This window comes from Triturus cristatus, chromosome 8 (assembly GCF_964204655.1).
Source record: "Triturus cristatus chromosome 8, aTriCri1.1, whole genome shotgun sequence".
Classification (NCBI taxonomy): Eukaryota; Metazoa; Chordata; class Amphibia; order Caudata; family Salamandridae; genus Triturus; species Triturus cristatus.
Window position 1 is genome coordinate 33,622,041 of NC_140591.1, and position 25,689 is coordinate 33,647,729.

General features: G+C 48.1%; 1 protein-coding gene across 1 annotated transcript in view; it reads right to left on the reverse strand.

The window, feature by feature from the left end:
- Positions 1-25,689, reverse strand: part of LOC146799893 (cytosolic phospholipase A2 gamma-like) — a 335,231-nt gene that overhangs the window by 305,479 nt on the left and 4,063 nt on the right. The window contains exon 3 of the mRNA XM_085623690.1: positions 3,247-3,387. Coding sequence (XP_085479816.1) covers positions 3,247-3,387 — 141 coding nt within the window. The remainder of the gene's footprint in view (positions 1-3,246; positions 3,388-25,689) is intronic.

A 25,689-nucleotide genomic window follows, 5' to 3' on the forward strand; every position in this document is an offset into this window, starting at 1 on the left:
TTCCGAGGAGGCGAGGAAAAGTCGAAGAGTTCATGAAGTCACCCACATCAGCACTGCAATAACGTGACACTGGTGGTGATGGTGTCAGTGCGAGCACTGGCGTTGGGACGGCCGATAACCGCAGTCATTGGCAGGTGTTGGAGGGCATTGGGGCTGCAGTTCAGGTGGGGTGGTGCATCGTGCACTTCACAAATGGTGCCCCTGACCTCCTTGCAGTTCGCGGGATCACTGGTGGCATTGCTGACGGCATCAGAGTTGGTTTTCTTGCTTTCTTTAGGTTTCAGCCATCTCCCAACAGCAGGAAAAACCTCCAGAGACCCAAAACTAGAGTACACACCTCCTGTCAGGACAGAACACCAAGAACTGGAGTTCAGGGGGGCTGGTGGTGTAGTCTATGTGTCCCTGAGACTTCAGAACAGGAGACCAGCACACACAAGCCCTTGGAGATTCTTCTTCAAGCAGGTTCTCAGCAAAGTTCCTGACTTTGTCCTCTTCCTTGGCAGAAGCAGCAACTGCAGGTCAACCGATGAAAGCACACAGCAAAGGGGCAGTACTCCGCCTTACAGCTCTCCAGCTCTTCTCATTGGCAAAAGGTTCCTCTTGAGTCCAGACGCAATCTAATTCACTGGGTTTTAAGGTCCACTACTTATACCTCATTTTATCTTTGTTCCCTTTGTGGCAAAGGTCTCTGAGCCCTGTCCAAACCAGTTTTTTTCCACTCTGGTGAATCAGGGCGACAGGAGGTGGACACAGCATTGTGCACAGGAGACAGGGCCTATCCAGGCGCAAAGGAAACTCCACCCACCACTCTAAATGCTGCCTAGATATATTCAGCTCAGCTCTGAGCCACCCAGGAAAGGCAATACACACCTCAACCCCCTTGTGGCTGTCTACAGTGAATGCACATCTGCAGCCCTAGTCAAAACCAGACAGTCAATACACAAACAGCAGAGGCACACAGAATGGTTAAACCAGAAAATGCCTACTTTCTAAAAGTGGCATTCCCAAACACACAATTTAAAAAATATCTCCCTAAAAAGATGTGTTATTACATTCTGAGTTCAGAGAGCCTAAACTCCCATTTCTATTTTGTCCCTATGGAAAGTTAAAATTGTAAGATATTACAAAAGAAATCCCATGTTAGCCTATGGGACAGATAGCCCTTCAATAGTGAGAAACGAAATATACAGCATTTCACTATCAGGACATGTCACATACACCAGTACATGCCCTGCCTTTCACAAACACTGCACCCTGCCAATGGGGGTACGCTGGCCATAGGACCAGAGGGGTGTCTTACATGTAAGAAAAGGGAAGGTTAAGGCCTGGCAAGTGGGTGCATTTGCCAGGTCGAATTAGCTGTCAAGACTACGTCAGACACTGAAGTGGCAGGTCTGAGATACCTTTAAAAGGCTATGTGTGTGTACAACAGTGCTGCATGCCCACTAGCAGCATTTGATTACAGGCCCTGGCACACTCAGTTCACTTTACTAGGGACTTACAAGTGAATCAAATATGCCAATCATGGATAACCAATCATAATAAAAACTTAAACAGGGAACACTTGCAATTTGAGAATGTCCACCAGTGGCTAAGTGCCCAAAGCATCTAAGCCGGCAAAAACGAAATCCAGCACAGCGTCAAAAATACAGGAGGCAGAGGCAAAAAGTCAGGGGAAACCACGCCAAGGATGCCAAGTCTAATAGGGGTGCAAAGATTAATAATTCCAAAGTGCCCATTGTATGGGAAAACAGAGCAATGAAATGTTTTCTTCCTTTTATCGAGCTTATACTCTGTATTGTGACTGATGGTCCACTGTAGCTTGCATCATATATTGCTGCTGCTATGCTGCCAGTGATAGTAACAACACAACTACTCACCATCACACACCTGCAAAGTGTGTCAATTTGGATTATTTAAGGCCCAAAAATCAATAAGGGGGACTTGGTCGGAAGGTAATAGTCATTTTTAATGTGTGTTGCATTGATGATTAACTGTTGTTGTGGTCATCTCTATATTGGCCAGACAGCGCCACCTTGTGGCAGACCGTTACAAGCGCTGGTGTTGACCATTAAGTGATGGTGCCAAATACCAGAAACCACTGGCTCAAATTAAGCACTAGTTTCTTAAGCTACACGCCAGCCACTCTTTAGTAGTGAAATATCTCTGACACACCAACAGATGGTGGTTGACAGCATTTGGGATTCCCCGTCACTGTAGCAGCTGTTTTCCCAGAAGTGGCTCCAGCAGTGATAGTCATGTCGGGGGATTTGCCCACTATGACCTGGTGACATGGTGCATTTTTCATTGCCAAGTGTAGGTACTGGAAATGAACCCCTCAAAGTTGACTATTCATTCGAAGTGTCACTTATATCGTTGGCGTTAGAACAGAATGTGATATGCTGTTCTAAGCAAGGTAGTCATGAATTAGATCTTGGTGAAATTTTAATGACTATGGTATAATTCATGTCATTTTGGGAATGGCTCATTATGCCTGTTTTATGAAATTCCCTAAATCTCACCATTAAACCACGTCGCCTAACTATGGTATCGCGAATGGCAAAATTATGGAGCAAGAGACCTGGAACAAGGGGTGCAACCAGAAACGCAACCAGAAACGCAACCAGAAACGCAACCAGAAACGCAAGCCTCTGTGCTTAGCAGCCATTGTGTTTTTCAAACTATTTTTAAGTCAAAATGCATCCTGGGGCACAACGTGACATGAAGTCACATTTTTTTACTAATTTACAGCACTGCATTTCTAATTTGAATCCTGTGATATTACACAAAAGCAAATGGCGCACATGTTCATGGATCCCTAATTCTTACATGGATCTGGCGTAGCTAAAACATACTGGCTGGAAATGGAATTTCTTGCAGGTGAATGATGGTTCCTTTGTGGTTCTGTGGGCAGAGCCAGCAGCGATCTTGCAGTCAGGAGCAGTGTTTTGCAGCCTCGTGATAGGCAGGGAGATCACTCACGCAGACAGAGGGCACTTCTGTAATGATAGGATTACCGCCCATGCTTAGGGCAGGCACAGACTCTGTCATCACATATGCCATAACTATGAATATCACAGCATTGACAGCAGAGTCCCCTATATGCCATGTGACTTGTCCTCCCAAAACTACTCTCAAGTCTACAACAATGCTTCATGCTTTCTGATATTCACACTTTACCGAAATGTCTACTTCTTATTAAAACCTGCACATATGAATACGTATGTATATGTAAAGGTGTCGAACCTCGCAGGTAGCAGATAGTTTGCTCTGTCTTCGTAGTTGCTAAGCCTCCCTGGTTAAACTGACTTCCAACCACTTCAGTGTTGACAAATGCTCCATAATCAGGAAACCCAGCATCATGGGGGGTGAACTCGAACCAGGTGCCTGCAAGCAGAGGGACAATGAAAGTAAGAGAAACTCTGCAAAAGGAATATTGGCATTTCAATCAATTCTGTCACTACCCTATCATCAATTTCTAAACTTTCACAGAGCTTCAAAGGTATATTATCTCTCACTCAGATTACAGTCAACTCTAATTGCCCAATTCACAGCAGTTGTGGATGTGGGCTTCACAAAAAGTGACATTTCTAAGAATTGTAAATCCACGCCACAGAAGTAGACTTAAAATCAAAATCACAGAATTTGAATTAGCAGATTTTTCTCACAACAGAATATCCACAGACACAATATTCCATAAACAGAACTTTATGAACATGGGTGTTCCCCGGGAAAGAGTAAGAATATGGCCCAATCAGGGCCCATTCAGGTTCAACTATGTTCACATATTTATTCATAAAAGTGGGACTGGGGGCCATTAATCTATTTTGTGACATGAAAAAACCCTTGTTCAATCTTATTTCACGTATGCAAAGACCACCTGGAAACACATTTAGTAACAAAAGAGGATAGGGAAGCACACCTGGACGTAAGGGGTCCTCACAACAGCCATTTCCTGGCCACCGCGAATCTAATAAAGATTAGACAGCAAAACTCTTTCGTCAAAGACATATTTTGGTGTGGTGAAACTACCTTCTGGCATCAGATGTGAAAATGTGCGAGAAGGCTGCTGCTAAAATTATGCATCTTATTAGGCTGTTATAATTGGGTTACAAATCTAATATCCCGTGTCTCACAGGTTAAAAAAAAATCTTAAATAGGTAGTTAGTATTTGTTAGACCTGTCAGCCCTTTGGGTGGTCCCTCCTCATCATTATTTATTTTGTCCCACTTTTGCCTCAAACCCTGTTATAATTTTTCCTTTCTGGGAACCACCAGACTTTTTAGTGTTGATGCAGGGTCAGGGAGCCATTTTCCCTACCCCTGGAACTTCTGTCTGAGGGCCTGAGACACAAAATGGTGGCCACCCATTGTCACCTGAGAAATAGCCAGAACTCACTGGAACCTACTAGAACCTTCTCCAACATTCTAGAACCCTGGGACAGAGGGAGGCAGTTTAGAATGTTGGGAAGCCATCTCAGGGAGGCAGTTGGCAGTTGGCACCTGACTGGAGAGGAGAGAGGACAGAGATTCAGAAGGAGGAAGGAGTGAGGCAGCAGGGGTGGAAACCAGTGCTTGGAGTGGGGTCCAGAAACCCACCCTTGATGCTAGTCCCTACTGACCAAGCCCCGTCTAGAGCCCTGTGTGGGACCAAGACCAGAAAAACCATCTTAAGGACCTAAATATTGTGAAGAGGCCTTAAAGAAGAAGACCAGCAAGCTCCTGACCTGTTTAGCGGTGTCCTCCTGGAGTCCTGACGTCGAGAAGCCTGGAGACCTGGAGCCCGAGGTGGAGAAGCGGCGCTGACAGAAAGCAGACGTCGTACCCGGAGCCGCCAGAGGTCGAGAGAGGGCGCCGACGGAGGTCGTGGAGAGTCACCGGAGGTCGAGTAGGAAGTCACCTGAGGTCGAGGTGAGGCGTCGACGGGGGAGTGAAGTCCGCCCTCCGGAGTCGCCGGAAACCAAGGTGAAGCGCGCAGGAGGTCGGGAGTGGAGGTCGCACTCCGGAGTCGCCTGAGGTCGAAGTGAAGCGCGCAGGAGGTCGGGAGTGGAGATCGCACTCCGGAGTCGCCGGAACCCGAGGTGGAGCCGACGGAGGTCGGGAGTGGAGGTCGCACTCCGGAGACACCCGGAAGCGGGGAGACCGTGACCCTGTGACGCCGGAACAAGACATCGAGCCAAGGCCGCCCAGCGACATCGATCCGGAGCCGCCTCACGGCACCGACCCGGCGTCAGGTAAAGCAGATCGACGTGACATCGAACCGAGGCCGCCCAGCGACATCGAACCGGAACCGCCAGACGGCATCGACACAGTGTCAAGTGGAACAGATCGACGCGACATCGAACCGGAACCGTCTCACGGCGTCGACTCGGCGCCAGCGGAGCCGATATTCGCAGAAGGGACAGTGAGTGGTAGAAAGGGCATCTGAGGCCCTGTGGAGCCCTAAAAGACCATTCTAGGGGCTAGAGGGGTGTTAGGACCAGCCAGGGAGTGCTGGGGGGTGAACTGAGACTGGTGCAGGGACCTGTGTGAGGGACTGTGTAGTTGGGAGAGCCAGAACCTAAGGTTACCCTCATTTTACCTCAGCTTAGGCCCCAGCCTTGACCAATCTAGTTGGGACATCCCCAGGCCACCCCAGTGACCACTAGCTGTACTTGGGCACAGTAAAACCAAACTACCTCAGGAAAGTGTTGTGAACTGTAATTGTCATTAATTGTGTTATTTAAGTTATTGAAGGTGCTTTATTTATTGACTGTATTTATTGTCTGACTTTATTTATTCCTGCATTGTATTTATTGTCTGACAGTATTTATATGCCCTCTGTATTTATTGCACCCCTATTTATTCCTTGCTTATTTATGACCTGATCCTATTTATTGAAACCCCACTGCGGTATTATTTATTTGACCTGCTATTTTCAGGAAAAGTCTTATGGTATTGTATGTATGTTTTGAAACCTGCAACTAAGAGAAAAGAAGATAAAGACAAACTACTTTCTTTCATAATTTTTACGGTGTAGTGTCGTTTTTGGAACGGATGAACGCATGGTTATTGTGAGGGTGTGACGTACGCTTAACACGGTGCCTGTCTTCCTTACCGCTCGAGCCAAGCTACCACTGTGCTGGGAACCTGGTGACTGCTAACCCGGTTGCCCGGTTTCCAACATAAAATTGGTTTTCAGTGGTGGGATAGAGCTGTGCTTGCGTCCACTCGACAATAACTGTGGGTAGTCCAAAGGCCTACACCGGGAGTTTTCTCCAAGCGGACTTCCTAATTTTGAGTTTTGTTTTTCCAAATTTACTTCTGGTGATGGGAGGAGGTATTACAAAAGGTACCCCCCTGCATAGCTTCTGTAAGCAACTGTCTTCTATCCTGAGTGGGCAAAATGGAGTTTGTATTGGAGGATGTGGAAACTTACACTGTGGCCCAACTGAGGGAGTTTTGTGAGCGAGAGGGGGTGTTTTGTCCCCAAGGTGCAAAGAAGGGTGAGCTCCAGACCAGCTTAAGGGCTTGGGGGGAGGCACGACGAGAAAGTAAGGCTGAACAGGAGGACAGGGATGGAGAGACTGACCACGAGGGGGCTGGTTTGTACCAACCTGAGGTGGGGAACCTAGTAGCGGGGCCCAGAACACTTTCAAGGAAGGGCAGCAGTGTCTCTAGCAACGGCTTATTAGAAGCAGAATTCACTGACTGGAGGGAGAAAAGACAGCTCACATGGGATTTGGCGAAGCTGGAGAAAGAAAAAGAGGAACGGAGGATGGCTCACGAGTTGAGGCTCAGGGAGATAGATCTCCAGATCCTACGGGTCGGGGCACACCCTGTTCCTAGTGGTGGCAGCGAAGAAAGAGAAATCACCAGGGAATCCAAACCCTATTTGCCAAAAGACATAGCAGCTAGCTATAGTGTGGGTGATGATATCGCCAGGTGGCTAGCAGCCTATGAGGTCTCTTTAAGAGTCCATGGGGTTCCAGAGAAATATTGGGGAGGGGGATTGTATAGATACATGCCTCCAGCTGGTAGGGATACATTATTGGCCCTGGAGCAGGATGAACAGACCCACTACCCCACCATGAAAGTGACGCTCGTGAGGAAGTTTGGACTAACACCCGAGAAGTATAGACAGAAGTTCCGGGGTAGCCACAACCTGGGCACACAGAATTGGGTGGATTTCCTGGACTATGCAAAGAAGGCATTAGAGGGTTGGATACAAGGCAGCGAGGTGAGGGACTACAAGGGGTTGTTTGATTTGATGTTGAAGGAACACCTGCTTGAAAAATGTTTCCCTGACCTGCATCAACACCTGGTGGATAGCAAGCTGACCAATCCCCGGAAGCTTGCTGAGGAGGCGGACATTTGGGCTAGTACCCGGGTGTCCACAAGGGGGACTGGAGGGGACTCTCAAAAGACCGGACAGGGCACCCCCCAGAAGAAAGAGGGAGGGGAAAAGAAAATGGAGTTCTCTAAAGGCCCCCAAAATAGTTTCCAAGGGAAGGGAACAGGATTCACCCCTAGGTCTAACCCACCCAGAAACCCTAATCCTGGCCAGAGTCAGCAGCCAAGGGTTGTCCATTGCTTCGAGTGCGGTGGTGTCGGACACTATAAGGGAGATGTGAAGTGCCTGAAAAGACCACCCCCTCCCATCGGAGGAAAGGCCCCCGGAGTAGCTAGTGTAGTGCTCGGGGAGGAGATGCCCTTAGATAAGGGAAGGGAGTGGGCGGGTGTCACTTTAGTGTCCCTGGGAGAACGGGAGATGGTTCCTAAGATCCAGGTGCCCGCAAATACCACAAAGTATGGGCAGTGGGTCACCATCAACGGCCAAAGAGGGGAGGCTCTGAGAGACACAGGAGCCAGTATGACTATGGTACGTAGCCAACTGGTGTCTCCAGAGCAGGTGATTCCCCATGTACTCCACCCTGCCGCGATGGCTGACGGCAGAATGGGTCACTATCCGGTGGCCGAGGTTCCATTTGAATGGGAAGGGGTTGCAGGTTTACTTCGAGTTGCCGTAAGCCCTGCCGTGCCAGTCGATTGTCTGCTTGGGAATGACATGGAGCATAATGCTTGGAAGGAGGTGGAATACCGGACTCATGCTGAGATGCTGGGTACACCTGACTGGGCCTGTGTCAGCACAAGGTCTGCGACTACCCGGAGAGGGAGTTCGTTTAGGCGGGAGCCTGGAACAAAGGCACCGCCGGCTGCCAATCAAGGGAAGAACCAAAGGCAGGAGGAGCCTGCCTCGGCATCCGCGCCCCGTGTGACGGATAGGCCACCGGAGGTGGTGGACCAGGAGTCCGCGGAGGGGGATGTTACCAAACTGGAGAACCTACCCATCCCGGCCGAGTGGCACGTGGAGGGAGGGCCGACCAGGGAGGAATTCTGCAAGGGCCAGAGGGAGTGCCCTACCCTTGAGGGACTGAGGCGACAGGCCGAAGCCCAGGCAGCAGGGAACGTTGAGGGGAACTACAACATTTACTGGGAGGATGGCCTCCTCTACAGTGAACCCAAGGCACCCATGCATGGATCGTCACGGGCCTTGGTTGTCCCTCAACGTTATCGAGCCTTCCTCCTGGAATTGGCTCATGAGATCCCCTTGGCAGGACACCTGGGGCAAGACAAGACCTTTGCCCGGCTTGTCCCGCACTTTTATTGGCCTCAAATGAAAGTGTCGTCCGACACCTACTGCCGGACGTGCGTGTCTTGTCAAGCCAGTGGGAAAACAGGGGTGAAGCTGAAAGCTCCCCTGGAACCACTTCCTGTCGTTAGCACCCCCTTTGAAAGGGTGGGCATCGACATTATGGATCCGTTAGATCCGCCTACTACAGCTGGTCACAGGTTTATCCTGGTTCTGGTGGATCATGCCACACGGTACCCAGAGGCCATACCTCTGAGGACCATTACTGCACCTGTTGTGGCTAGGGCCCTGATGGGAATCTTTACCCGATTGGGTTTTCCCAAGGAAGTTGTGTCCGACAGGGGGACCAACTTCATGTCAGCATATATGCGGGCGTTGTGGAAGGAGTGTGGAGTGACCTACCGGTTCACCACTCCTTACCATCCCCAGACCAATGGTCTGGTGGAGAGGTTCAATAAAACCTTGAAAGGCATGATCAGAAGTCTGCCTGAAAGCCTGCGGAGGAAATGGGACGTCCTCCTACCCTGTCTATTGTTTTCTTACAGGGAAGTGCCACAGAAGGGAGTGGGCTTCAGCCCCTGAGGTTCTGTAGCGATCCGAACCCTTGTATTCGGTATCGTAGTACTGACACGATTTTGGTACCAATGAACCGTAAATGATCCATTATATGCATGACAGTGTTTTCGCTGCGCAACTAGCATGAATTCACTGAGAAATAGGGCATTCTGTTGTTAAGTCATGGCATCCATTTTAGTTACGGCATCCATTTTGTTTCTTGCCCTCACATAGTCAATGAACGGGCGATGACCCCGGCAGAATCACCTTGTTAAGGATACGTAAGCTCGAGCCCCGAGAAAGGCTGACGCTGCATGACTAGGCAGAATCAAGCTGCCTCCCTTGCCTGAGGCCAGTCCTGCTATACTGGTTCTCGTGTCCATTGTCCTGACTGAAAGGCCGAAGATGGTAGCCATGCCCGTTTATGATCCATAACACCTCTTATCCTACCTTTCAATCCTTTGCACCTGACTCTGCTCCTCTCCTTCTGGGCTTTTACAATGGGGAGGTTACGATTTTTATGATGGGGAGGATCGGGCAAAGAATGGAAAACTGACAAGGGGACCTGATCGAATACCGAAAACCTACGACTAGTTATTGTTTGATGTCTATTTACTGTTTGTTTGGGATACCGGGTTGGGCATGAGAAATATTCGTGTAATGTTGCCTAAAGACATTTTTCGTGTATTTAAGGAACAACCCACTTAATGCAATTTGAACAGTCTCGTAGATTCTGCCTCTGTGTGGTTCCTATGACTTCTGTGTCCCTGCAGTAAATAAACCTTGGTCTTTGACGCCACCATCGAGAAGCCTGTGTCTCTGTTTATTTGTGCACCGAGACAGGAAGGAACTCAGGGGTCTTCGGGTGTTGTTTCCCTGACACCTCTGGACTCTTAAAAGTCCAGAACCTCAAATTGGCGCCCAACGTCGGGCGACGTCATCCGGTACCGGTCCAAAGCCTGAAAAGTTCGAGGAGCTTCGTGTGAAGATTCCGGAGGGAGGTACCCCGCTTCATCAATCCCTGCATGTCGTAAAAGTGGCCCGACGATCTCTTCCACGAGGGTTCCCGTTCCCAGACGGCTACAGAGGACCGCTGCCCTGACTGTCGCCCTGTCTTGGACCCGAGGTGCAGACCTTAGTACGGCGAGACGTAGACGGGTTCTCCTTGGTGACGTCTTCCACATTTCAGTTAAGTATTAAGTGGGTTACGCTCAGTTTGGTTGTTCTTTGTTGCTCTGGTTTAATTCGTAGATTATCATTGGTTGCTCTTGTTTAGATAATCTTTGTTTTGGTATTGGTTCATTTTGGTAGGCCTAAATTCCCTGCGCATTTTGGTTGGAATTTGTCTTTGTTTGTCATGACTAACAGTAGTAATTGTTTCCTGTCCTGGTTACGTTGCAACGGGGATTCCCGGTTGGAGGATTCGTGTTCGGTTCCTCCGATTGGAACTCCTACATATGAGCTCTATTGTAAACATGGTGTAGGTCCTATTGCTTATAATGAAGTATGGGTCCGTTATACCAGAAAAGATGGTGTCCTTAGTTGGCCACCGCATGGTAGCTTTGAAGTTGAAATTCTAGACAATCTAGAAATGAAGTTGTTTAAAAAGAAAGCCCGGCCGGCAATGTTTGATTCTTTTCGCATGTGGCGTAAAGAAGCCAAACAGAGAGAAATTAGGAAGACGAAGAAAGAACAGAAAGAGAAAGGGTTGACTTTAATGGAGTCTGCTAGGCAGCTGCATGTCAACGACACTGAGAAAGCAATGGAGATGGCGAATAGAAAATATAATTTGGCAATTGATAAATGTTACCCTGTATTGCCATCTTGTTCTACTAAGCCGATAGAGGACCATGAAAAGGATCCTCTGTTGTCTTACCTGTTGAATTCACCTCCACCGTATGCACAGGGTATTACAGCACCACAGTTACTACCTGTTGTACAGCCAGCTGCTGGTCAGCCTGGAATAGGTGCTCCACTTCCTTTGATTCCAGCTCCTGTCCTTCCTGTGGTTAATGCTCCCTCGGCACCCCCTCTTCCTGGGTCGCCTGTTCCGCCTTTGCCTGTCGTTTCGCAAACTGCTTTACCTACGTCTCCCACCCTTACTATTTCATCTGCTCCAGCTGCCCTGTTCCCGAACCCTGTAAATATTCTGACTCCGCTTTCCGTTCGTCGGAAAATAACCGACTCTGTAACTAAACTCCTCTCTACAGGTCTTTAATTGGGACCCCCGTTTCTGACTCTATACAGAGACGTAGCCAGCTTCCTGGTCCCCAGGAACGAGAAATGTTAGATTCGACAGCTCTTAGGTGGATGTCGAAAGCTGCGAAGTATGATGCACGAAGAGTGTTAGATACCTTTATGCAATGGAATGAACCAACTCAACGTTATGTTTTTGACGTGATGTGTTCTCTTGTGCGTGAGGAATGGGAAGATGATGACTTAGATTCCGTCCCCTCTGATCTGATAAATGTTCAGCAGAAATTTGCCGCAGGAATGGTGATAGGTTCAGAAGTAAGGGAAGCGATAGAACTGATTTTAGCTTATAGGGATGATTCCCCTCTTCGAGCGCCAAGGGACCCTGATGGTTCACCGATTACTAGGAAAAGACGAGGTCAATATCCGATGAGGGAAGTTCCACCGATATGGCGTGATGCAGTTCAAGCTGATGGGGCTAATGGTATTGCAGCTGCTCCGGCACAATTCCAGAGAGTGTGGATACACATCCCTTGGAAGCGGGCCGAAGTATTAGCAGTAAAACAAGCGCTGCCGGACCCGCGTAAAAACCCTGCTGGTTAATATAAAGAGTTAACACAGACAGTTCAAGCGTGTGTCATGAATTTGGCAGACATTGAAATGCTATTTGGCAATGTAGTGCCACAGCCTATATGGGCCAAGATTCGGCAAGAGAACCACCCAGTCGCCCTAGGAGGTGATTGGCCAGCTATTGTAGCAGCAGATGCGCAACAAGTTGGTGGTGCTAAACCTGAGCCTTTGATTGCTGCTTTACCTGGTAGAATAATTAATTTGATGAAAACGCTGATGCCAGCGTTACGGGTCAATTGGGATAAACTATCGGCATGCAAGCAAAAGAAGGACGAAAGCGTCTCTGACTTTTTCACTAGATTTGAAGAGACCTTCGTAGACCACAGTGGGCAAGATATGAGTACTGAGGGAGGCCAGAGGTTGTTTGTCGACAAGTTCGTTTTTTAACTTACTACCTGAGCTTAGTAACAAGTTAAAGGATTCTGAAAGTGCATGGGCAGTGTCGACGACAGCACAGATACTTGCAACTGCTCAGTATTACGAGAATAGAGAGAAAGAAGAGAAGGAAAAGTCAGAAAAGAAGACAAAAGATTTAAAGACTAAAGTACTATTGCAACAGGCGTATCCGCCTCGCTCGAATCAGTCAGAATCACAGCAGTGACCCCAGTTTCAGCAACAGCCACAATTCCAGCAAGGGACGTCCCAAAGATTTAATTATGGTTTTTCCCGACAACAGTTAGCATGGAATCAGTGTGCCTATTGTAAAAAGGAGGGTCATTATAAGAATGAGTGTCCGGTACTGCACACACAGACTAGTGGTGTCCCAGCTCAGAGAGGTAATGTTGGGTTTATGCAAGCTCCTAGAGGTAGAGGATGTGGTACAATGACTCCACAGGCCGATCGCCCATCAAATTATTTCGATCAGCGAAATGTGCAACCTGCGCAACTAGGTAGATCTCCACAGTATCATGTTGAAGAGTACAGCTCACATTAGGCAAGAGAGTCATTTCTCCAATGTACATGTCGATGGATAAGCTCCCACCGGAGCTGCGTTCTCTCCCTGATACTCTTTGGGCGACTGGTCCTAACGATGTAGGCCTCTTGGAAATTCCCCCTTATGTGGTAAGTCTGAAAGCGAATGTTAGATTCCCACGAATCCCACAGTATCGGATTTCGAATGAAGGTGAACGTGCACTCTTGCTGATTGTGAAAGACTTAATACAGAAAGATGTGATAGAGGAAACGAGAGGAAATGTCTTCAATAGCCCTGTTCTGCCGATTTTAAAACGCACTGACCCGTCTAAACCTCCAATCTACAGATTTGTGATTGACCTCAGAGAGGTTAACAAAATAGTGATTCCGCAGTTTCCTGTGGTACCAGATATCACTGCATTATTGACGTTGATTCCTGCCTCAGCCTCATGGTTTACAGTGATCGACTTGAAGAATGCCTTCTTCAGCATTCCGATAGCCGAGGAAAGTAGAGACATTTTTGGTTTCTCCTTAGGAGGTCGCAGTTTCAGATTCAAACGCGCTCCACAAGGTTATTGTGAGAGCCCTTCAATTTACAGCCAAGCATTGAAGAGTCAATTAGATGCTCTTGTACTTCCTCCTGGTGTTGCTCTGATTCAATATGTAGATGATCTTTTACTGACTGCTGATGACAAGGAAACTTGCAAAATAGCTACAATTTCTTTATTACGTCATTTGTCAGACTTACATCACAAGGTTTCCCCTTCTAAACTGCAATATTGTTGCCAAGAAGTGACCTACTTAGGTCATCTTTTGTCAAAGGAGGGAAGAAGGTTGACCCCAGAGAGAATCAAAGCAATTTCGCAGATGACTGTACCAAGCACACAGAGAGAAGTGCGTGCGTTTTTGGGTATTACGTCATACTGCAGGCAATGGATCCCAAATTTTTCTCTCGTGGCGAAACCATTGGTGGCCCTGACTGGAAAAGGTGTTCCGAGCCCTTTGCCATGGTCTGATGAATGTCAACAGAGCTTCTCCGACTTACGTGATGCGCTGTGTTCAGCTCCTGTGTTGGGTACTCCTGACTACAGTAAACCGTTTACTTTATATGTCCATGAAAGAGAAGGTTGTGCGTTGAGTGTATTAACGCAACAATTTGGTGACAAACAGCGGCCTTGTGCATATTTCTCATCCACATTAGACCCGGTAGCCAGAGCATTGCCAAGTTGTTTGAGAGCTACAGCAGCAGCTGCAGTGTCTATTCGACAGTCTGCTGGACTAGTCATGAACAACATGTTAGTAGTCATGGTTCCACATGCTGTGGACACACTCATGAATCGAACGAAAACTCAGCACCTCACCAGTGCTAGACTATCAGGCTATGAGCTGACGCTTTTGGCAAGTCACATTCAGATCAAGCGATGCAACATATTGAATCCAGCAACGCTGTTGCCGACTACCCAGGAGTCGAGTGATTCAGAGCCCCATGATTGTTGTTTCAGAATTGAGGAAGAGACAAAAGGTAGGATTGATTTAAAAAACACTCCGTTACTAGATCCAGATGGCACTTTGTACGTCGATGGGTCATGCTTTAAACTGCAGAATGGTGATGTGACGGCCGCGTATGCAGTTACGACTTTGAGTACGATTGTGGAGACCGCAAGAGTGAGTCAGAATTCTGCTCAGGCTGCAGAATTAATTGCACTAACAAGAGCGTGTGTTTTAGCTGAGGGAAAGAGAGTGAATGTGTTTACTGATAGCCAATACGCCTTCGGCGTAGCACATAGTTTTGGACGTCTGTGGAAAGAAAGAGGTTTTCTCACATCCCATGGGACTAAGATCCAACATGGACAGTTAGTCAGCGATCTATTGGAATCTCTGACCCTACCGAATGAAGTTGCGATTGTGAAGTGCAGTGCACATCGAAAGATTACGGATGATGTTGGCCATGGGAATGCGTTCGCTGATGAGGTCGCCAAAGAAACGGCCAAGAACATGACGAGCCGAATGTACGTTGCAACGTCTGCAAGATGGATTGCTGAATCAGGAATGTGTGGGAATACGATTGAAAGTGTGAAGGCAATCCAGAATGAAGCAACTGAAAATGAGAAAAATGAATGGAAGGAGAAAACGGGTAAAATGGATTCAAGTGGATGTTGGGTTGATTTGTCTGAACAGCAGCGTTGGATGTTACCTGATGCATATGTGCTCGCAGTAGTCACGATGGCGCATGGAGCGGCGCACATCAGTTCGAAAGGGATCTGTAAAATGTTAGCTCCAGTATGGAAGAATTATGGAATTACTAAGTGTGCGGAAAGAGTGGTGAAAAATTGCATGATATGCCTGATGCATAATCCTGGCAAGGGAACCCCAACCCCAACTGGTCATTTTGCTCCCCCTTCTTGTCCCTTTGAAGTGATTCAGTTGGATTTTATCCACATGGACAGGTGTAACAATCTTAAATATGTCCTAGTGGTAGTCTGTGACTTTTCAAGATGGATTGAGGCATATCCATTAAAGGATAACACTGCTATGTCCACTGCCAAAATCCTCCTCAAAGAATACTTCCCCAGGTATGGTATGCCACGGATTGTTTGGTCGGACAATGGAAGTGAGTTCATAGGGAAAGTTATGAAGAGTGTGTGTGCAGGTCTGGGTATCGTCCAGAAATTCCACAGTGCGAATCACCCACAATCAGCAGGTTTGGTTGAAGGGTACAATGGTACCTTGAAGCTGAAACTTGCTAAAATTCAAGCTTCCACTGGTCTATCTTGGCCAGATGCACTGCCTTTAGCTCTACTGTCCACCAGAGCGACTGTACACTCTCGAGTAGGGCTTAGCCCATATGAGATTGTGTTCGGTCGTCCTGCTAATGTTTGGGGAGTCCCTAGGCCAAAGGAATTCAAACAGATCGAATATCCAATGTTGATTGATTACCTTTTTGATCTGACTGCTAAATTAAGCCTTATTCATCAACAGGTATTCGAATCCTTGCCTAAACTGCCAGAGAGTCCAGGCCACACGTTGAAACCAGGTGACCAAGTGGTGGTGCGGAATTTTGAGCGAACCCGGAACCTCCAGCCAAGATTCGTGGGTCCGTTCCAAGTGCTCCTAACAACGAGAACTGCTGTACGCCTAGCTGGAAGGAAGAATTGGGTGCACGCTAGCCATACGAAGCGTGTCCCTCTCCCACTCCCCTATGACAACTGGGTTAGACAGGGATTTGGTGTATCCGAGACAGAACCTGTTCCTAGGCTCATCCCTTTCAGTGATGCAGAGTACATAACGGACCCACGAACTGAAACGCAGAACTCTGACACCTCAGCAGGAACCGCTCCTTTGAACTTTGGACAGAGTGTTGTACAAAGTGAACATTTGTCACCTGTGGAGTCGAACATTTCTGCACCTGTAGACCAGCTATTCCAAGATCAGACAAGACCCGGGAAGTACAGATATAATCTACGTTCTCATGCCATGAACTAATGACATTGCATAATTACCTTTCTGTTTGAAAACTGTTTTGATCTTATCGCATTCCATTCAGTCAGGAAGTTTGCTCTAAATTTTTATCTTTTTGTTTTTTCACCTTGCCGTCTGGGTTACCGTAGGGTCGTAACGTGTGCCCTGTTTTAACTTGCAGGGAACCAGACACAAGGTCGGTTTCTTCTGTTTACTTTGGGAACTCCCAGGGTAGACATAGGCAATTTTTTAACAGGTACAAACCATCCGTTGCGAACGGTTGTAGAAGATGGAGCTTCCTGAACTGCGACGGGTTAACGTCATAAATGTGCACAAGACAAAACTATATGACATATTGTATAGCAAATGTTTTCTAATGCAATGTGCTCTGACACTTCTGATCGTTTTAATAACTTTGGTAGGCGGAATTATTTTTGGTATTCAGTTGATCTTTACACCTGTTACATCTACAGTAACTCCCCATGTTCCCGTTTCTCCGACTGTTGTTTCTCTTCATTCTTTCCATCCTTTTCCTGCCCACGAGCAAGCTCGACGCTCCGAGTTTATAAATAACACTTTCATTCAGCTCTTGCACCAACATCAACTAGTGGTTAACACAACAAACTGCTGGGTGTGTGGCTTGATACCACATACCATGGACAAGGGTATCCCTTATCTGGTTCTGCCCTTTAGTTATAATGGATCATTCTGGGCATTTCAGACCATGTTCGCTTATGCCCTAGAGACCTATCCGCCACGACCTCCGCGTTCCACTAGGTATAACTCCGCTAATAGAGCCTTGGTAAAAGGAATCACTGACATGGTTAGAGACGTCAATAACACTCCGTTTATTCCCAAGGATGAATTGCGAGTTTACATGGGTTGGAATGTTACGGAATATGGCATTACTTTGGGTGAGAACAAACGTAAAAGCTCGACTCCGATCTGGGTCGTACCCCACCAAGGTCAGGTCTGTTTGCAAGGAAATGGGAGGAATCCGAAAGCTCGACTAGGGAAGAGCGACTGTACCGAAACATACGTTTTCCCGTCACAGTCTTCCCCTGCATTTTTAGCTGCTAAGGGCACCTATTTTGTTTGCCAAGACAGAGCATATACATGGCTGCCTGCTGACTTTTCAGGCTCATGTTATATCGCTCAACTGCTGCCTCCGACATACACTGCTGCACCGGATTATCACAAAACTAGAGTTGTGAGAGGTGTTTTCAATAAGGAAGATACTGCTGGCCAAGAGGCAGGAGACTTCTTCAAAGGTTTCCTTCCATTCTGGGGGCCTATGGCCAACAGTAGAAACTTACGTCAACTAACACGGGTAGTTGAATCCACTATCACCGAAACTGCGGGTGCCCTTAGTAACCTGACAGCTGAGCTTCAAGCTGATCGCCTCATGACGTTACAGAACCGTATGGTCCTCGATGTGTTACTTGCAGATCGAGGTGGGGTATGTAAGATGATCCAGTCGAGTTGCTGTGTTTTTATCCCAGATAATGCGCCAACGGTATATAAGGCCATTTCTAAGTTACACAAAATCTCTGACTCATGTAGAGGAAGGTGACTGGTCATTAATGGGATGGTTCTGGAGTCTGTTATCTGCGTGGGGATGGAAGGTTCTGATAGTCACTGGTGTTGCATTGGTATTTTTATTTTCGTGCTGTCTCATTGTTCAGTGTGGTCCTGCCTTATGTAGCCTTTGTGTTTCGACATGCATAAGAGGACCACCTGTTTTTAGAGATACGCCACGGGATAGAGTAATGCTTCAGCAACATATCAGTGACCTGATGAACATAGAAATGGACTCTGACATAGAGTAAGTTATTGCCTATGTAAGGGCAAAAGGACGGTCTGAGGTTCTGTAGCGATCCGAACCCGTGTATTCGGTATCGTAGTACTGACACGATTTTGGTACCAATGAACCGTAAATGATCCATTATATGCATGACAGTGTTTTCGCTGCACAACTAGCATGAATTCACTGAGAAATAGGGCATTCTGTTGTTAAGTCATGGCATCCATTTTAGTTACGGCATCCATTTTGTTTCTTGCCCTCACATAGTCAATGAACGGGCGATGACCCCGGCAGAATCACCTTGTTAAGGATACGTAAGCTCGAGCCCCGAGAAAGGCTGACGCTGCATGACTAGGCAGAATCAAGCTGCCTCCCTTGCCTGAGGCCAGTCCTGCTATACTGGTTCTCGTGTCCATTGTCCTGACTGAAAGGCCGAAGACGGTAGCCATGCCCGTTTATGATCCATAAACACCTCTTATCCTACCTTTCAATCCTTTGCACCTGACTCTGCTCCTCTCCTTCTGGGCTTTTACAATGGGGAGGTTACGATTTTTATGATGGGGAGGATCGGGCAAAGAATGGAAAACTGACAAGGGGACCTGATCGAATACCGAAAACCTACGACTAGTTATTGTTTGATGTCTATTTACTGTTTGTTTGGGATACCGGGTTGGGCATGAGAAATATTCGTGTAATGTTGCCTAAAGACATTTTTCGTGTATTTAAGGAACAACCCACTTAATGCAATTTGAACAGTCTCGTAGATTCTGCCTCTGTGTGGTTCCTATGACTTCTGTGTCCCTGCAGTAAATAAACCTTGGTCTTTGACGCCACCATCGAGAAGCCCGTGTCTCTGTTTATTTGTGCACCGAGACAGGAAGGAACTCAGGGGTCTTCGGGTGTTGTTTCCCTGACACCTCTGGACTCTTAAAAGTCCAGAACCTCACCCCTTCGAGCTTTTGTATGGGCACCCTGTGCGTGGACCTCTTAGCCTGGTGAGAGACGGATGGGAAAGAACTCCCAGAAAGCTTCCCCAGGACGTGGTGAGCTACATGCTGGCCTTCCGGAGCCAAATGGCTAAGTTGTGGAAGCAAGCTTCTAACAACTTGGAAGCCAGCCAAGCAGTGATGAAGGCGTGGTATGACCACAATGCTCACCCGGTGGAATTGGAGCCTGGCCAGAAGGTGTGGGTGATCGAACCAGGAGAGCTTAGAGCCCTCCAGGATCGCTGGTCAGGACCCTTTGAGGTGTTGGAGAAGAAGGGTAAGGCTACCTACTTGGTGGATCTTAAGACCCCTCGTCAGCCCCTACGGGTGCTGCATGCCAACCGCCTCAAACCCCACCATGAGAGGCCCGAAGTCATATTGTTAATGGTGACTGACGGAGCAGAGGACATGGAAAGCGAGCCTCTCCCCGACTTATTTGCGTCTCAAGAGAAGGATGGGTTGGTGGAGGGAGTGATTCTCTCCCCGTCCCTAACTCCTGAACAGCAGGAGGACTGACGCCAGGTCCTGGGGCAGTACTCTTCGTTGTTCTCCCTTGTCCGGGTAGGACTCACCTGTGCGTCCATGACGTGGACACAGGAGACAGCCCACCTGTGAAGTCAAAGATCTACCGGATGACAGACAAGGTGAAGGCCAGCATTCACAGTGAAGTCACTAAGATGCTGGAGCTAGGAGTGATTGAACCTTCTAGCAGCCCCTGGTCCAGTCCGGTGGTACTAGTACCAAAAGCTGCACCACCGGGGGCCCAACCGGAACTGAGGTTCTGTGTGGACTACCGGGGACTGAACTCAGTAAGCAAGACTGATGCTCATCCGATACCAAGGGCGGATGAATTGATTGACCGGCTGGGAGCTGCCCAATATCTGAGTACCTTTGACCTTACTTCCGGGTACTGGCAGATCTCTCTGACTGATGGAGCTAAGGAAAGGTCAGCCTTCTCCACGCCCAAGGGCCACTACCAGTTCTGCGTGATGCCCTTTGGGCTCAAGAGCGCACCTGCCACGTTTCAGCGTCTGGTGAACCAGATCCTCGCCGGAATGGAGAGTTTCTCTGCTGCTTATCTGGACGACATTGCCGTCTTCAGTAACAGCTGGAAGGATCACTTGCGTCACCTGCAAACTGTTCTCCAGGCCCTGAAGCAAGCTGGTTTATGCCAGATCGGGCAGGGGTCGGTAGTGTACCTTGGACACTTGGTGGGTAGGGGAGCGGTGCAACCCCTCCAGGCGAAAATCGAGGCTATCATGGCCTGGGAACCCCCCAAGACTCAGACTGAGGTCCGAGCTTTTCTGGGCCTCACCGGATATTACCGCCGCTTCGTGAAGGGGTATGGTACCATTGTGGCCCCCCTCACGGAGCTTACGTCCAAGAAGCAACCTCGACGGGTAGTCTGGACGGAGGCTTGTCAGCAGGCCTTTGTGAAACTGAAGCAAGCCATGTGCGAGGCCCCGGTCTTAAGGGCCCCAGACTTTTCCAAGGAGTTCATTGTCCATACGGATGCATCGGAACATGGCATTGGGGCAGTGTTATCGCAACTCAATGAAGAGGGTCTGGATCAACCCGTGGTCTTCCTATCCCGGAGACTACTTCCCAGGGAACAGAAGTGGAGTGCAATAGAGCGTGAAGCCTTTGCAGTGGTATGGGCTCTGAAGAAGTTGCGGCCATACCTGTTTGGCTCGCACTTCCTAATTCAGACCGACCACAGACCCCTTCGGTGGCTGATGCAGATGAAGGGGGAGAATCCCAAGTTGCTAAGGTGGTCTATCTCCCTACAGGGAATGGACTTTCAGGTGGAACATTGGCCTGGAGTGGACCACGCCAATGCAGACGGTCTCTCAAGGTATTTCCGCCTTAGTGATGAGAACTCCCAAGGGGTTGGGTAGCTCTCCCCACTTTCAGCTGGGGGGACGCGTGTTAGACCTGTCAGCCCTTTGGGTGGTCCCTCCTCATCATTATTTATTTTGTCCCACTTTTGCCTCACACCCTGTTATAATTTTTCCTTTTTGGGAACCACCAGACTTTTTAGTGTTGATGCAGGGTCAGGGAGCCATTTTCCCTACCCCTGGAACTTCTGTCTGAGGGCCTGAGACACAAAATGGTGGCCACCCATTGTCACCTGAGAAATAGCCAGAACTCACTGGAACCTACTAGAACCTTCTCCAACATTCTAGAACCCTGGGACAGAGGGAGGCAGTTTAGAATGTTGGGAAGCCATCTCAGGGAGGCAGTTGGCAGTTGGCACCTGACTGGAGAGGAGAGAGGACAGAGATTCAGAAGGAGGAAGGAGTGAGGCAGCAGGGGTGGAAACCAGTGCTTGGAGTGGGGTCCAGAAACCCACCCTTGATGCTAGTCCCTACTGACCAAGCCCAGCCTAGAGCCCTGTGTGGGACCAAGACCAGAAAAACCATCTTAAGGACCTAAATATTGTGAAGAGGCCTTAAAGAAGAAGACCAGCAAGCTCCTGACCTGTTTAGCGGTGTCCTCCTGGAGTCCTGACGTCGAGAAGCCTGGAGACCTGGAGCCCGAGGTGGAGAAGCGGCGCTGACAGAAAGCAGACGTCGTACCCGGAGCCACCAGAGGTCGAGATAGGGCGCCGACGGAGGTCGTGGAGAGTCACCGGAGGTCGAGTAGGAAGTAACCTGAGGTCGAGGTGAGGCGTCGACGGGGGAGTGAAGTCCGCCCTCCGGAGTCGCCGGAAACCAAGTTGAAGCGCGCAGGAGGTCGGGAGTGGAGGTCGCACTCCGGAGTCGCCTGAGGTCGAGGTGAAGCGCGCAGGAGGTCGGGAGTGGAGATCGCACTCCGGAGTCGCCGGAACCCGAGGTGGAGCCGACGGAGGTCGGGAGTGGAGGTCGCACTCCGGAGACACCCGGAAGCGGGGAGACCGTGACCCTGTGACGCCGGAACACGACATCGAGCCAAGGCCGCCCAGCGACATCGATCCGGAGCCGCCTCACGGCACCGACCCGGCGTCAGGTAAAGCAGATCGACGCGACATCGAACCGAGGCCGCCCAGCGACATCGAACCGGAACCGCCAGACGGCATAGACACGGCGTCAAGTGGAACAGATCGACGCGACATCGAACCGGAACCGTCTCACGGCGTCGACTCGGCGCCAGCGGAGCCGATATTCGCAGAAGGGACAGTAAGTGGTAGAAAGGGCATCTGAGGCCCTGTGGAGCCCTAAAAGACCATTCTAGGGGCTAGAGGGGTGTTAGGACCAGCCAGGGAGTGCTGGGGGTGAACTGAGACTGGTGCAGGGACCTGTGTGAGGGACTGTGTAGTTGGGAGAGCCAGAACCTAAGGTTACCCTCATTTTACCTCAGCTTAGGCCCCAGCCTTGACCAATCTAGTTGGGACATCCCCAGGCCACCCCAGTGACCACTAGCTGTACTTGGGCACAGTAAAACCAAACTACCTCAGGAAAGTGTTGTGAACTGTAATTGTCATTAATTGTGTTATTTAAGTTATTGAAGGTGCTTTATTTATTGACTGTATTTATTGTCTGACTGTATTTATTCCTGCATTGTATTTATTGTCTGACAGTATTTATTTGCCCTCTGTATTTATTGCACCCCTATTTATTCCTTGCTTATTTATGACCTGATCCTATTTATTGAAACCCCACTGCGGTATTATTTATTTGACCTGCTATTTTCAGGAAAAGTCTTATGGTATTGTATGTATGTTTTGAAACCTGCAACTAAGAGAAAAGAAGATAAAGACAAACTACTTTCTTTCATAATTTTTACGGTGTAGTGTCGTTTTTGGCATGGATGAACGCATGGTTATTGTGAGGGTGTGACGTACGCTTAACACGGTGCCTGTCTTCCTTACCGCTCGAGCCAAGCTACCACTGTGCTGGGAACCTGGTGACTGCTAACCCGGTTGCCCGGTTTCCAACAGTATTTCATTCAAAATTTGAGTGCCTCCTACCAAGCTATGCTTATAGTTTTGGTATTGATTGCTTTCATCTAAATTAACAAAGTAGGTCGCACACTGCTCGTCATACCAGCAAATAGCCCCATAGAACTCTGGATAATGTAGTAGCAACGGTGAGTACGCCTATGCCACGAGTGTGTCACTATAATGCCATCCCTGGACACGTGTTTCGAGGTAATTGCCTCTCGTCAGCAGGGAGCAGGTAGGTATGTAGGGTGCCAAGTAGACTGCCAAAATATTAAAGGTAAAATACCTCTACCGGCGCGCAGGTGCGGAACCAAGGCTCGTCAGCCCAAATCGCTCGAGGGAGCTTAAATACATTAACAAAGTAGGTCGCACACTGCTCGTCATACCAGCAAATAGCCCCATAGAACTCTGGATAATGTAGTAGCAACGGTGAGTACGCCTATGCCACGAGTGTGTCACTATAATGCCATCCCTGGACACGTGTTTCGAGGTAATTGCCTCTCGTCAGCAGGGAGCAGGTAGGTATGTGGGGTGCCAAGTAGACTGCCAAAATATTAAAGGTAAAATACCTCTACCGGCGCGCAGGTGCGGAACCAAGTAGGTCGCACACTGCTCGTCATACCAGCAAATAGCCCCATAGAACTCTGGATAATGTAGTAGCAACGGTGAGTACGCCTATGCCACGAGTGTGTCACTATAATGCCATCCCTGGACACCTACTTTGTTTATGTATTTTAGCTCCCTCGAGCGATTTGGGCTGACGAGCCTTGGTACCGCACCTGCGCGCCGTGAGAGGTATTTTACCTTTAATATTTTGGCAGTCTACTTGGCACCCCACATACCTACCTGCTCCCTGCTGACGAGAGGCAATTACCTCGAAACACGTGTCCAGGGATGGCATTATAGTGACATACTCGTGGCATAGGCGTACTCACCGTTGCTACTACATTATCCAGAGTTCTATGGGGCTATTTGCTGGTATGACGAGCAGTGTGCGACCTACTTTGTTTATGCTTTCATCTAAACCAGTATCTAGTTTAATAGTTAACTAACGTTTAAAAGATGCATCTGTATCTTCATTCAACAATGCTCTCGTATTGACAGTGCAGTGTGGACATTAATTGACCAAGAGATGACATGCTATGCACTATAGTTTCACACCAGTCTCCTAAGTATTAGGACAACCGTTCCGCTATTAATTCTACTTTCTTAAAAAAGGTGAGTTATTAATATGTTTAAAGATCTATGTGACACTTTAATATTATGGGAAGTGAGACCTACTGTGGTCGAGTGACTGGTCTTAGGTCACAGCAGAGCTCAAACCTCCAGACTTCCAACATGAAAGTAGGAGAAATATGCAAACGTGGATATATTTCCTTAGAACCGGGCACAGAGACTTAGGTATTGTCAAAAGTGATGAGGAATTACATGGCTAATGCACCTGATTTACCAAAAACTGTGCAGCTCAGCCAGTTAAAATGAACAAAGGTTGATACAAAATCAGAATTCTTCATGGCAAATCCCTGACAGGTGTCTGTGCAAGGTAATAGTGTGGGGTAAGCTTGTTCTAAAAAACACAGAAAGGTGTGCTTGCCCGGAGTAAAACCACTGGCTTTCGGTCACACACCCAGCCCATTGTTATTTTGCCCAAATTGACACCTCAATTTAGACCCAGAGGAATTGAGACAATGGATCCAGCGGGCAGTATGCCTGCTAGGTAATGCTAACACGGCTATTTCAGTAGAGAGAAGGAAAAGTATCCTTCTGAAAATAGACCATAAATTGGTGGAGTTAGCCAATAAAGAGGAAGGGCAAGCAGATAATGGCCTATGTTTTGGTGATGATTTCATTAAGGAGATGTCAAAATACATAGGGGCTTTCAGCTCTCTGCAAATCTCACAAAGGTAGATTTAAAAAGTTTTTGATAGACGTGTCTTTGTTGGGGCTGGGCAAACGAGAGGTCAGTTCCCTGGCCGAGGCCAAGAGAGCATCAGGACCTCGTTTTATAGGGGGTTTAAACCTAACTTCTATCAATCACAATATCAATTGGAAGGGTTCTACCCTCAAAGGTAAGGATATAAAGGAAGAGGATCGCGAGGAAAACGTCGTTCATGTGGATCAGGTAAGTCAAGACCTTTCTGTTACCCCTGAAAAACTGGGTAGCAGACTTGCTCAGTTTTTCAACAACTGGTAAAGGGTAACAAAAGATCCCTAGGTGTTGGAAACAAATATGGGCTACCGCATAGATTTTGTGAGAGAACGAGTACAGGATCATATCCCAGAAATTATAAGATTCAATGAAGAATAAACAGAATTAGTGAACAAGGAAGCACAGTATCTGAAAGAAAAAGGTGCCATTGTAGAATCGAGGGGTGCCCTAAAAAGGTTTGTGAGTAATATCTTTTTAGTACAGAAAAAAGACAAAAGTGTGAGACCAGTAATACATTTAAAGAGTCTGAACGACTGGTTAGAATATCATCATTTAAACATTGAATGTTTACATTTAATAAGGGATGTCTTGCAATCTGGAGACGGGCTAACAAGGTTAGATTTAAAGGATGCCTGCTTGATTATCCCTATTTGCAGAAACCATCAGA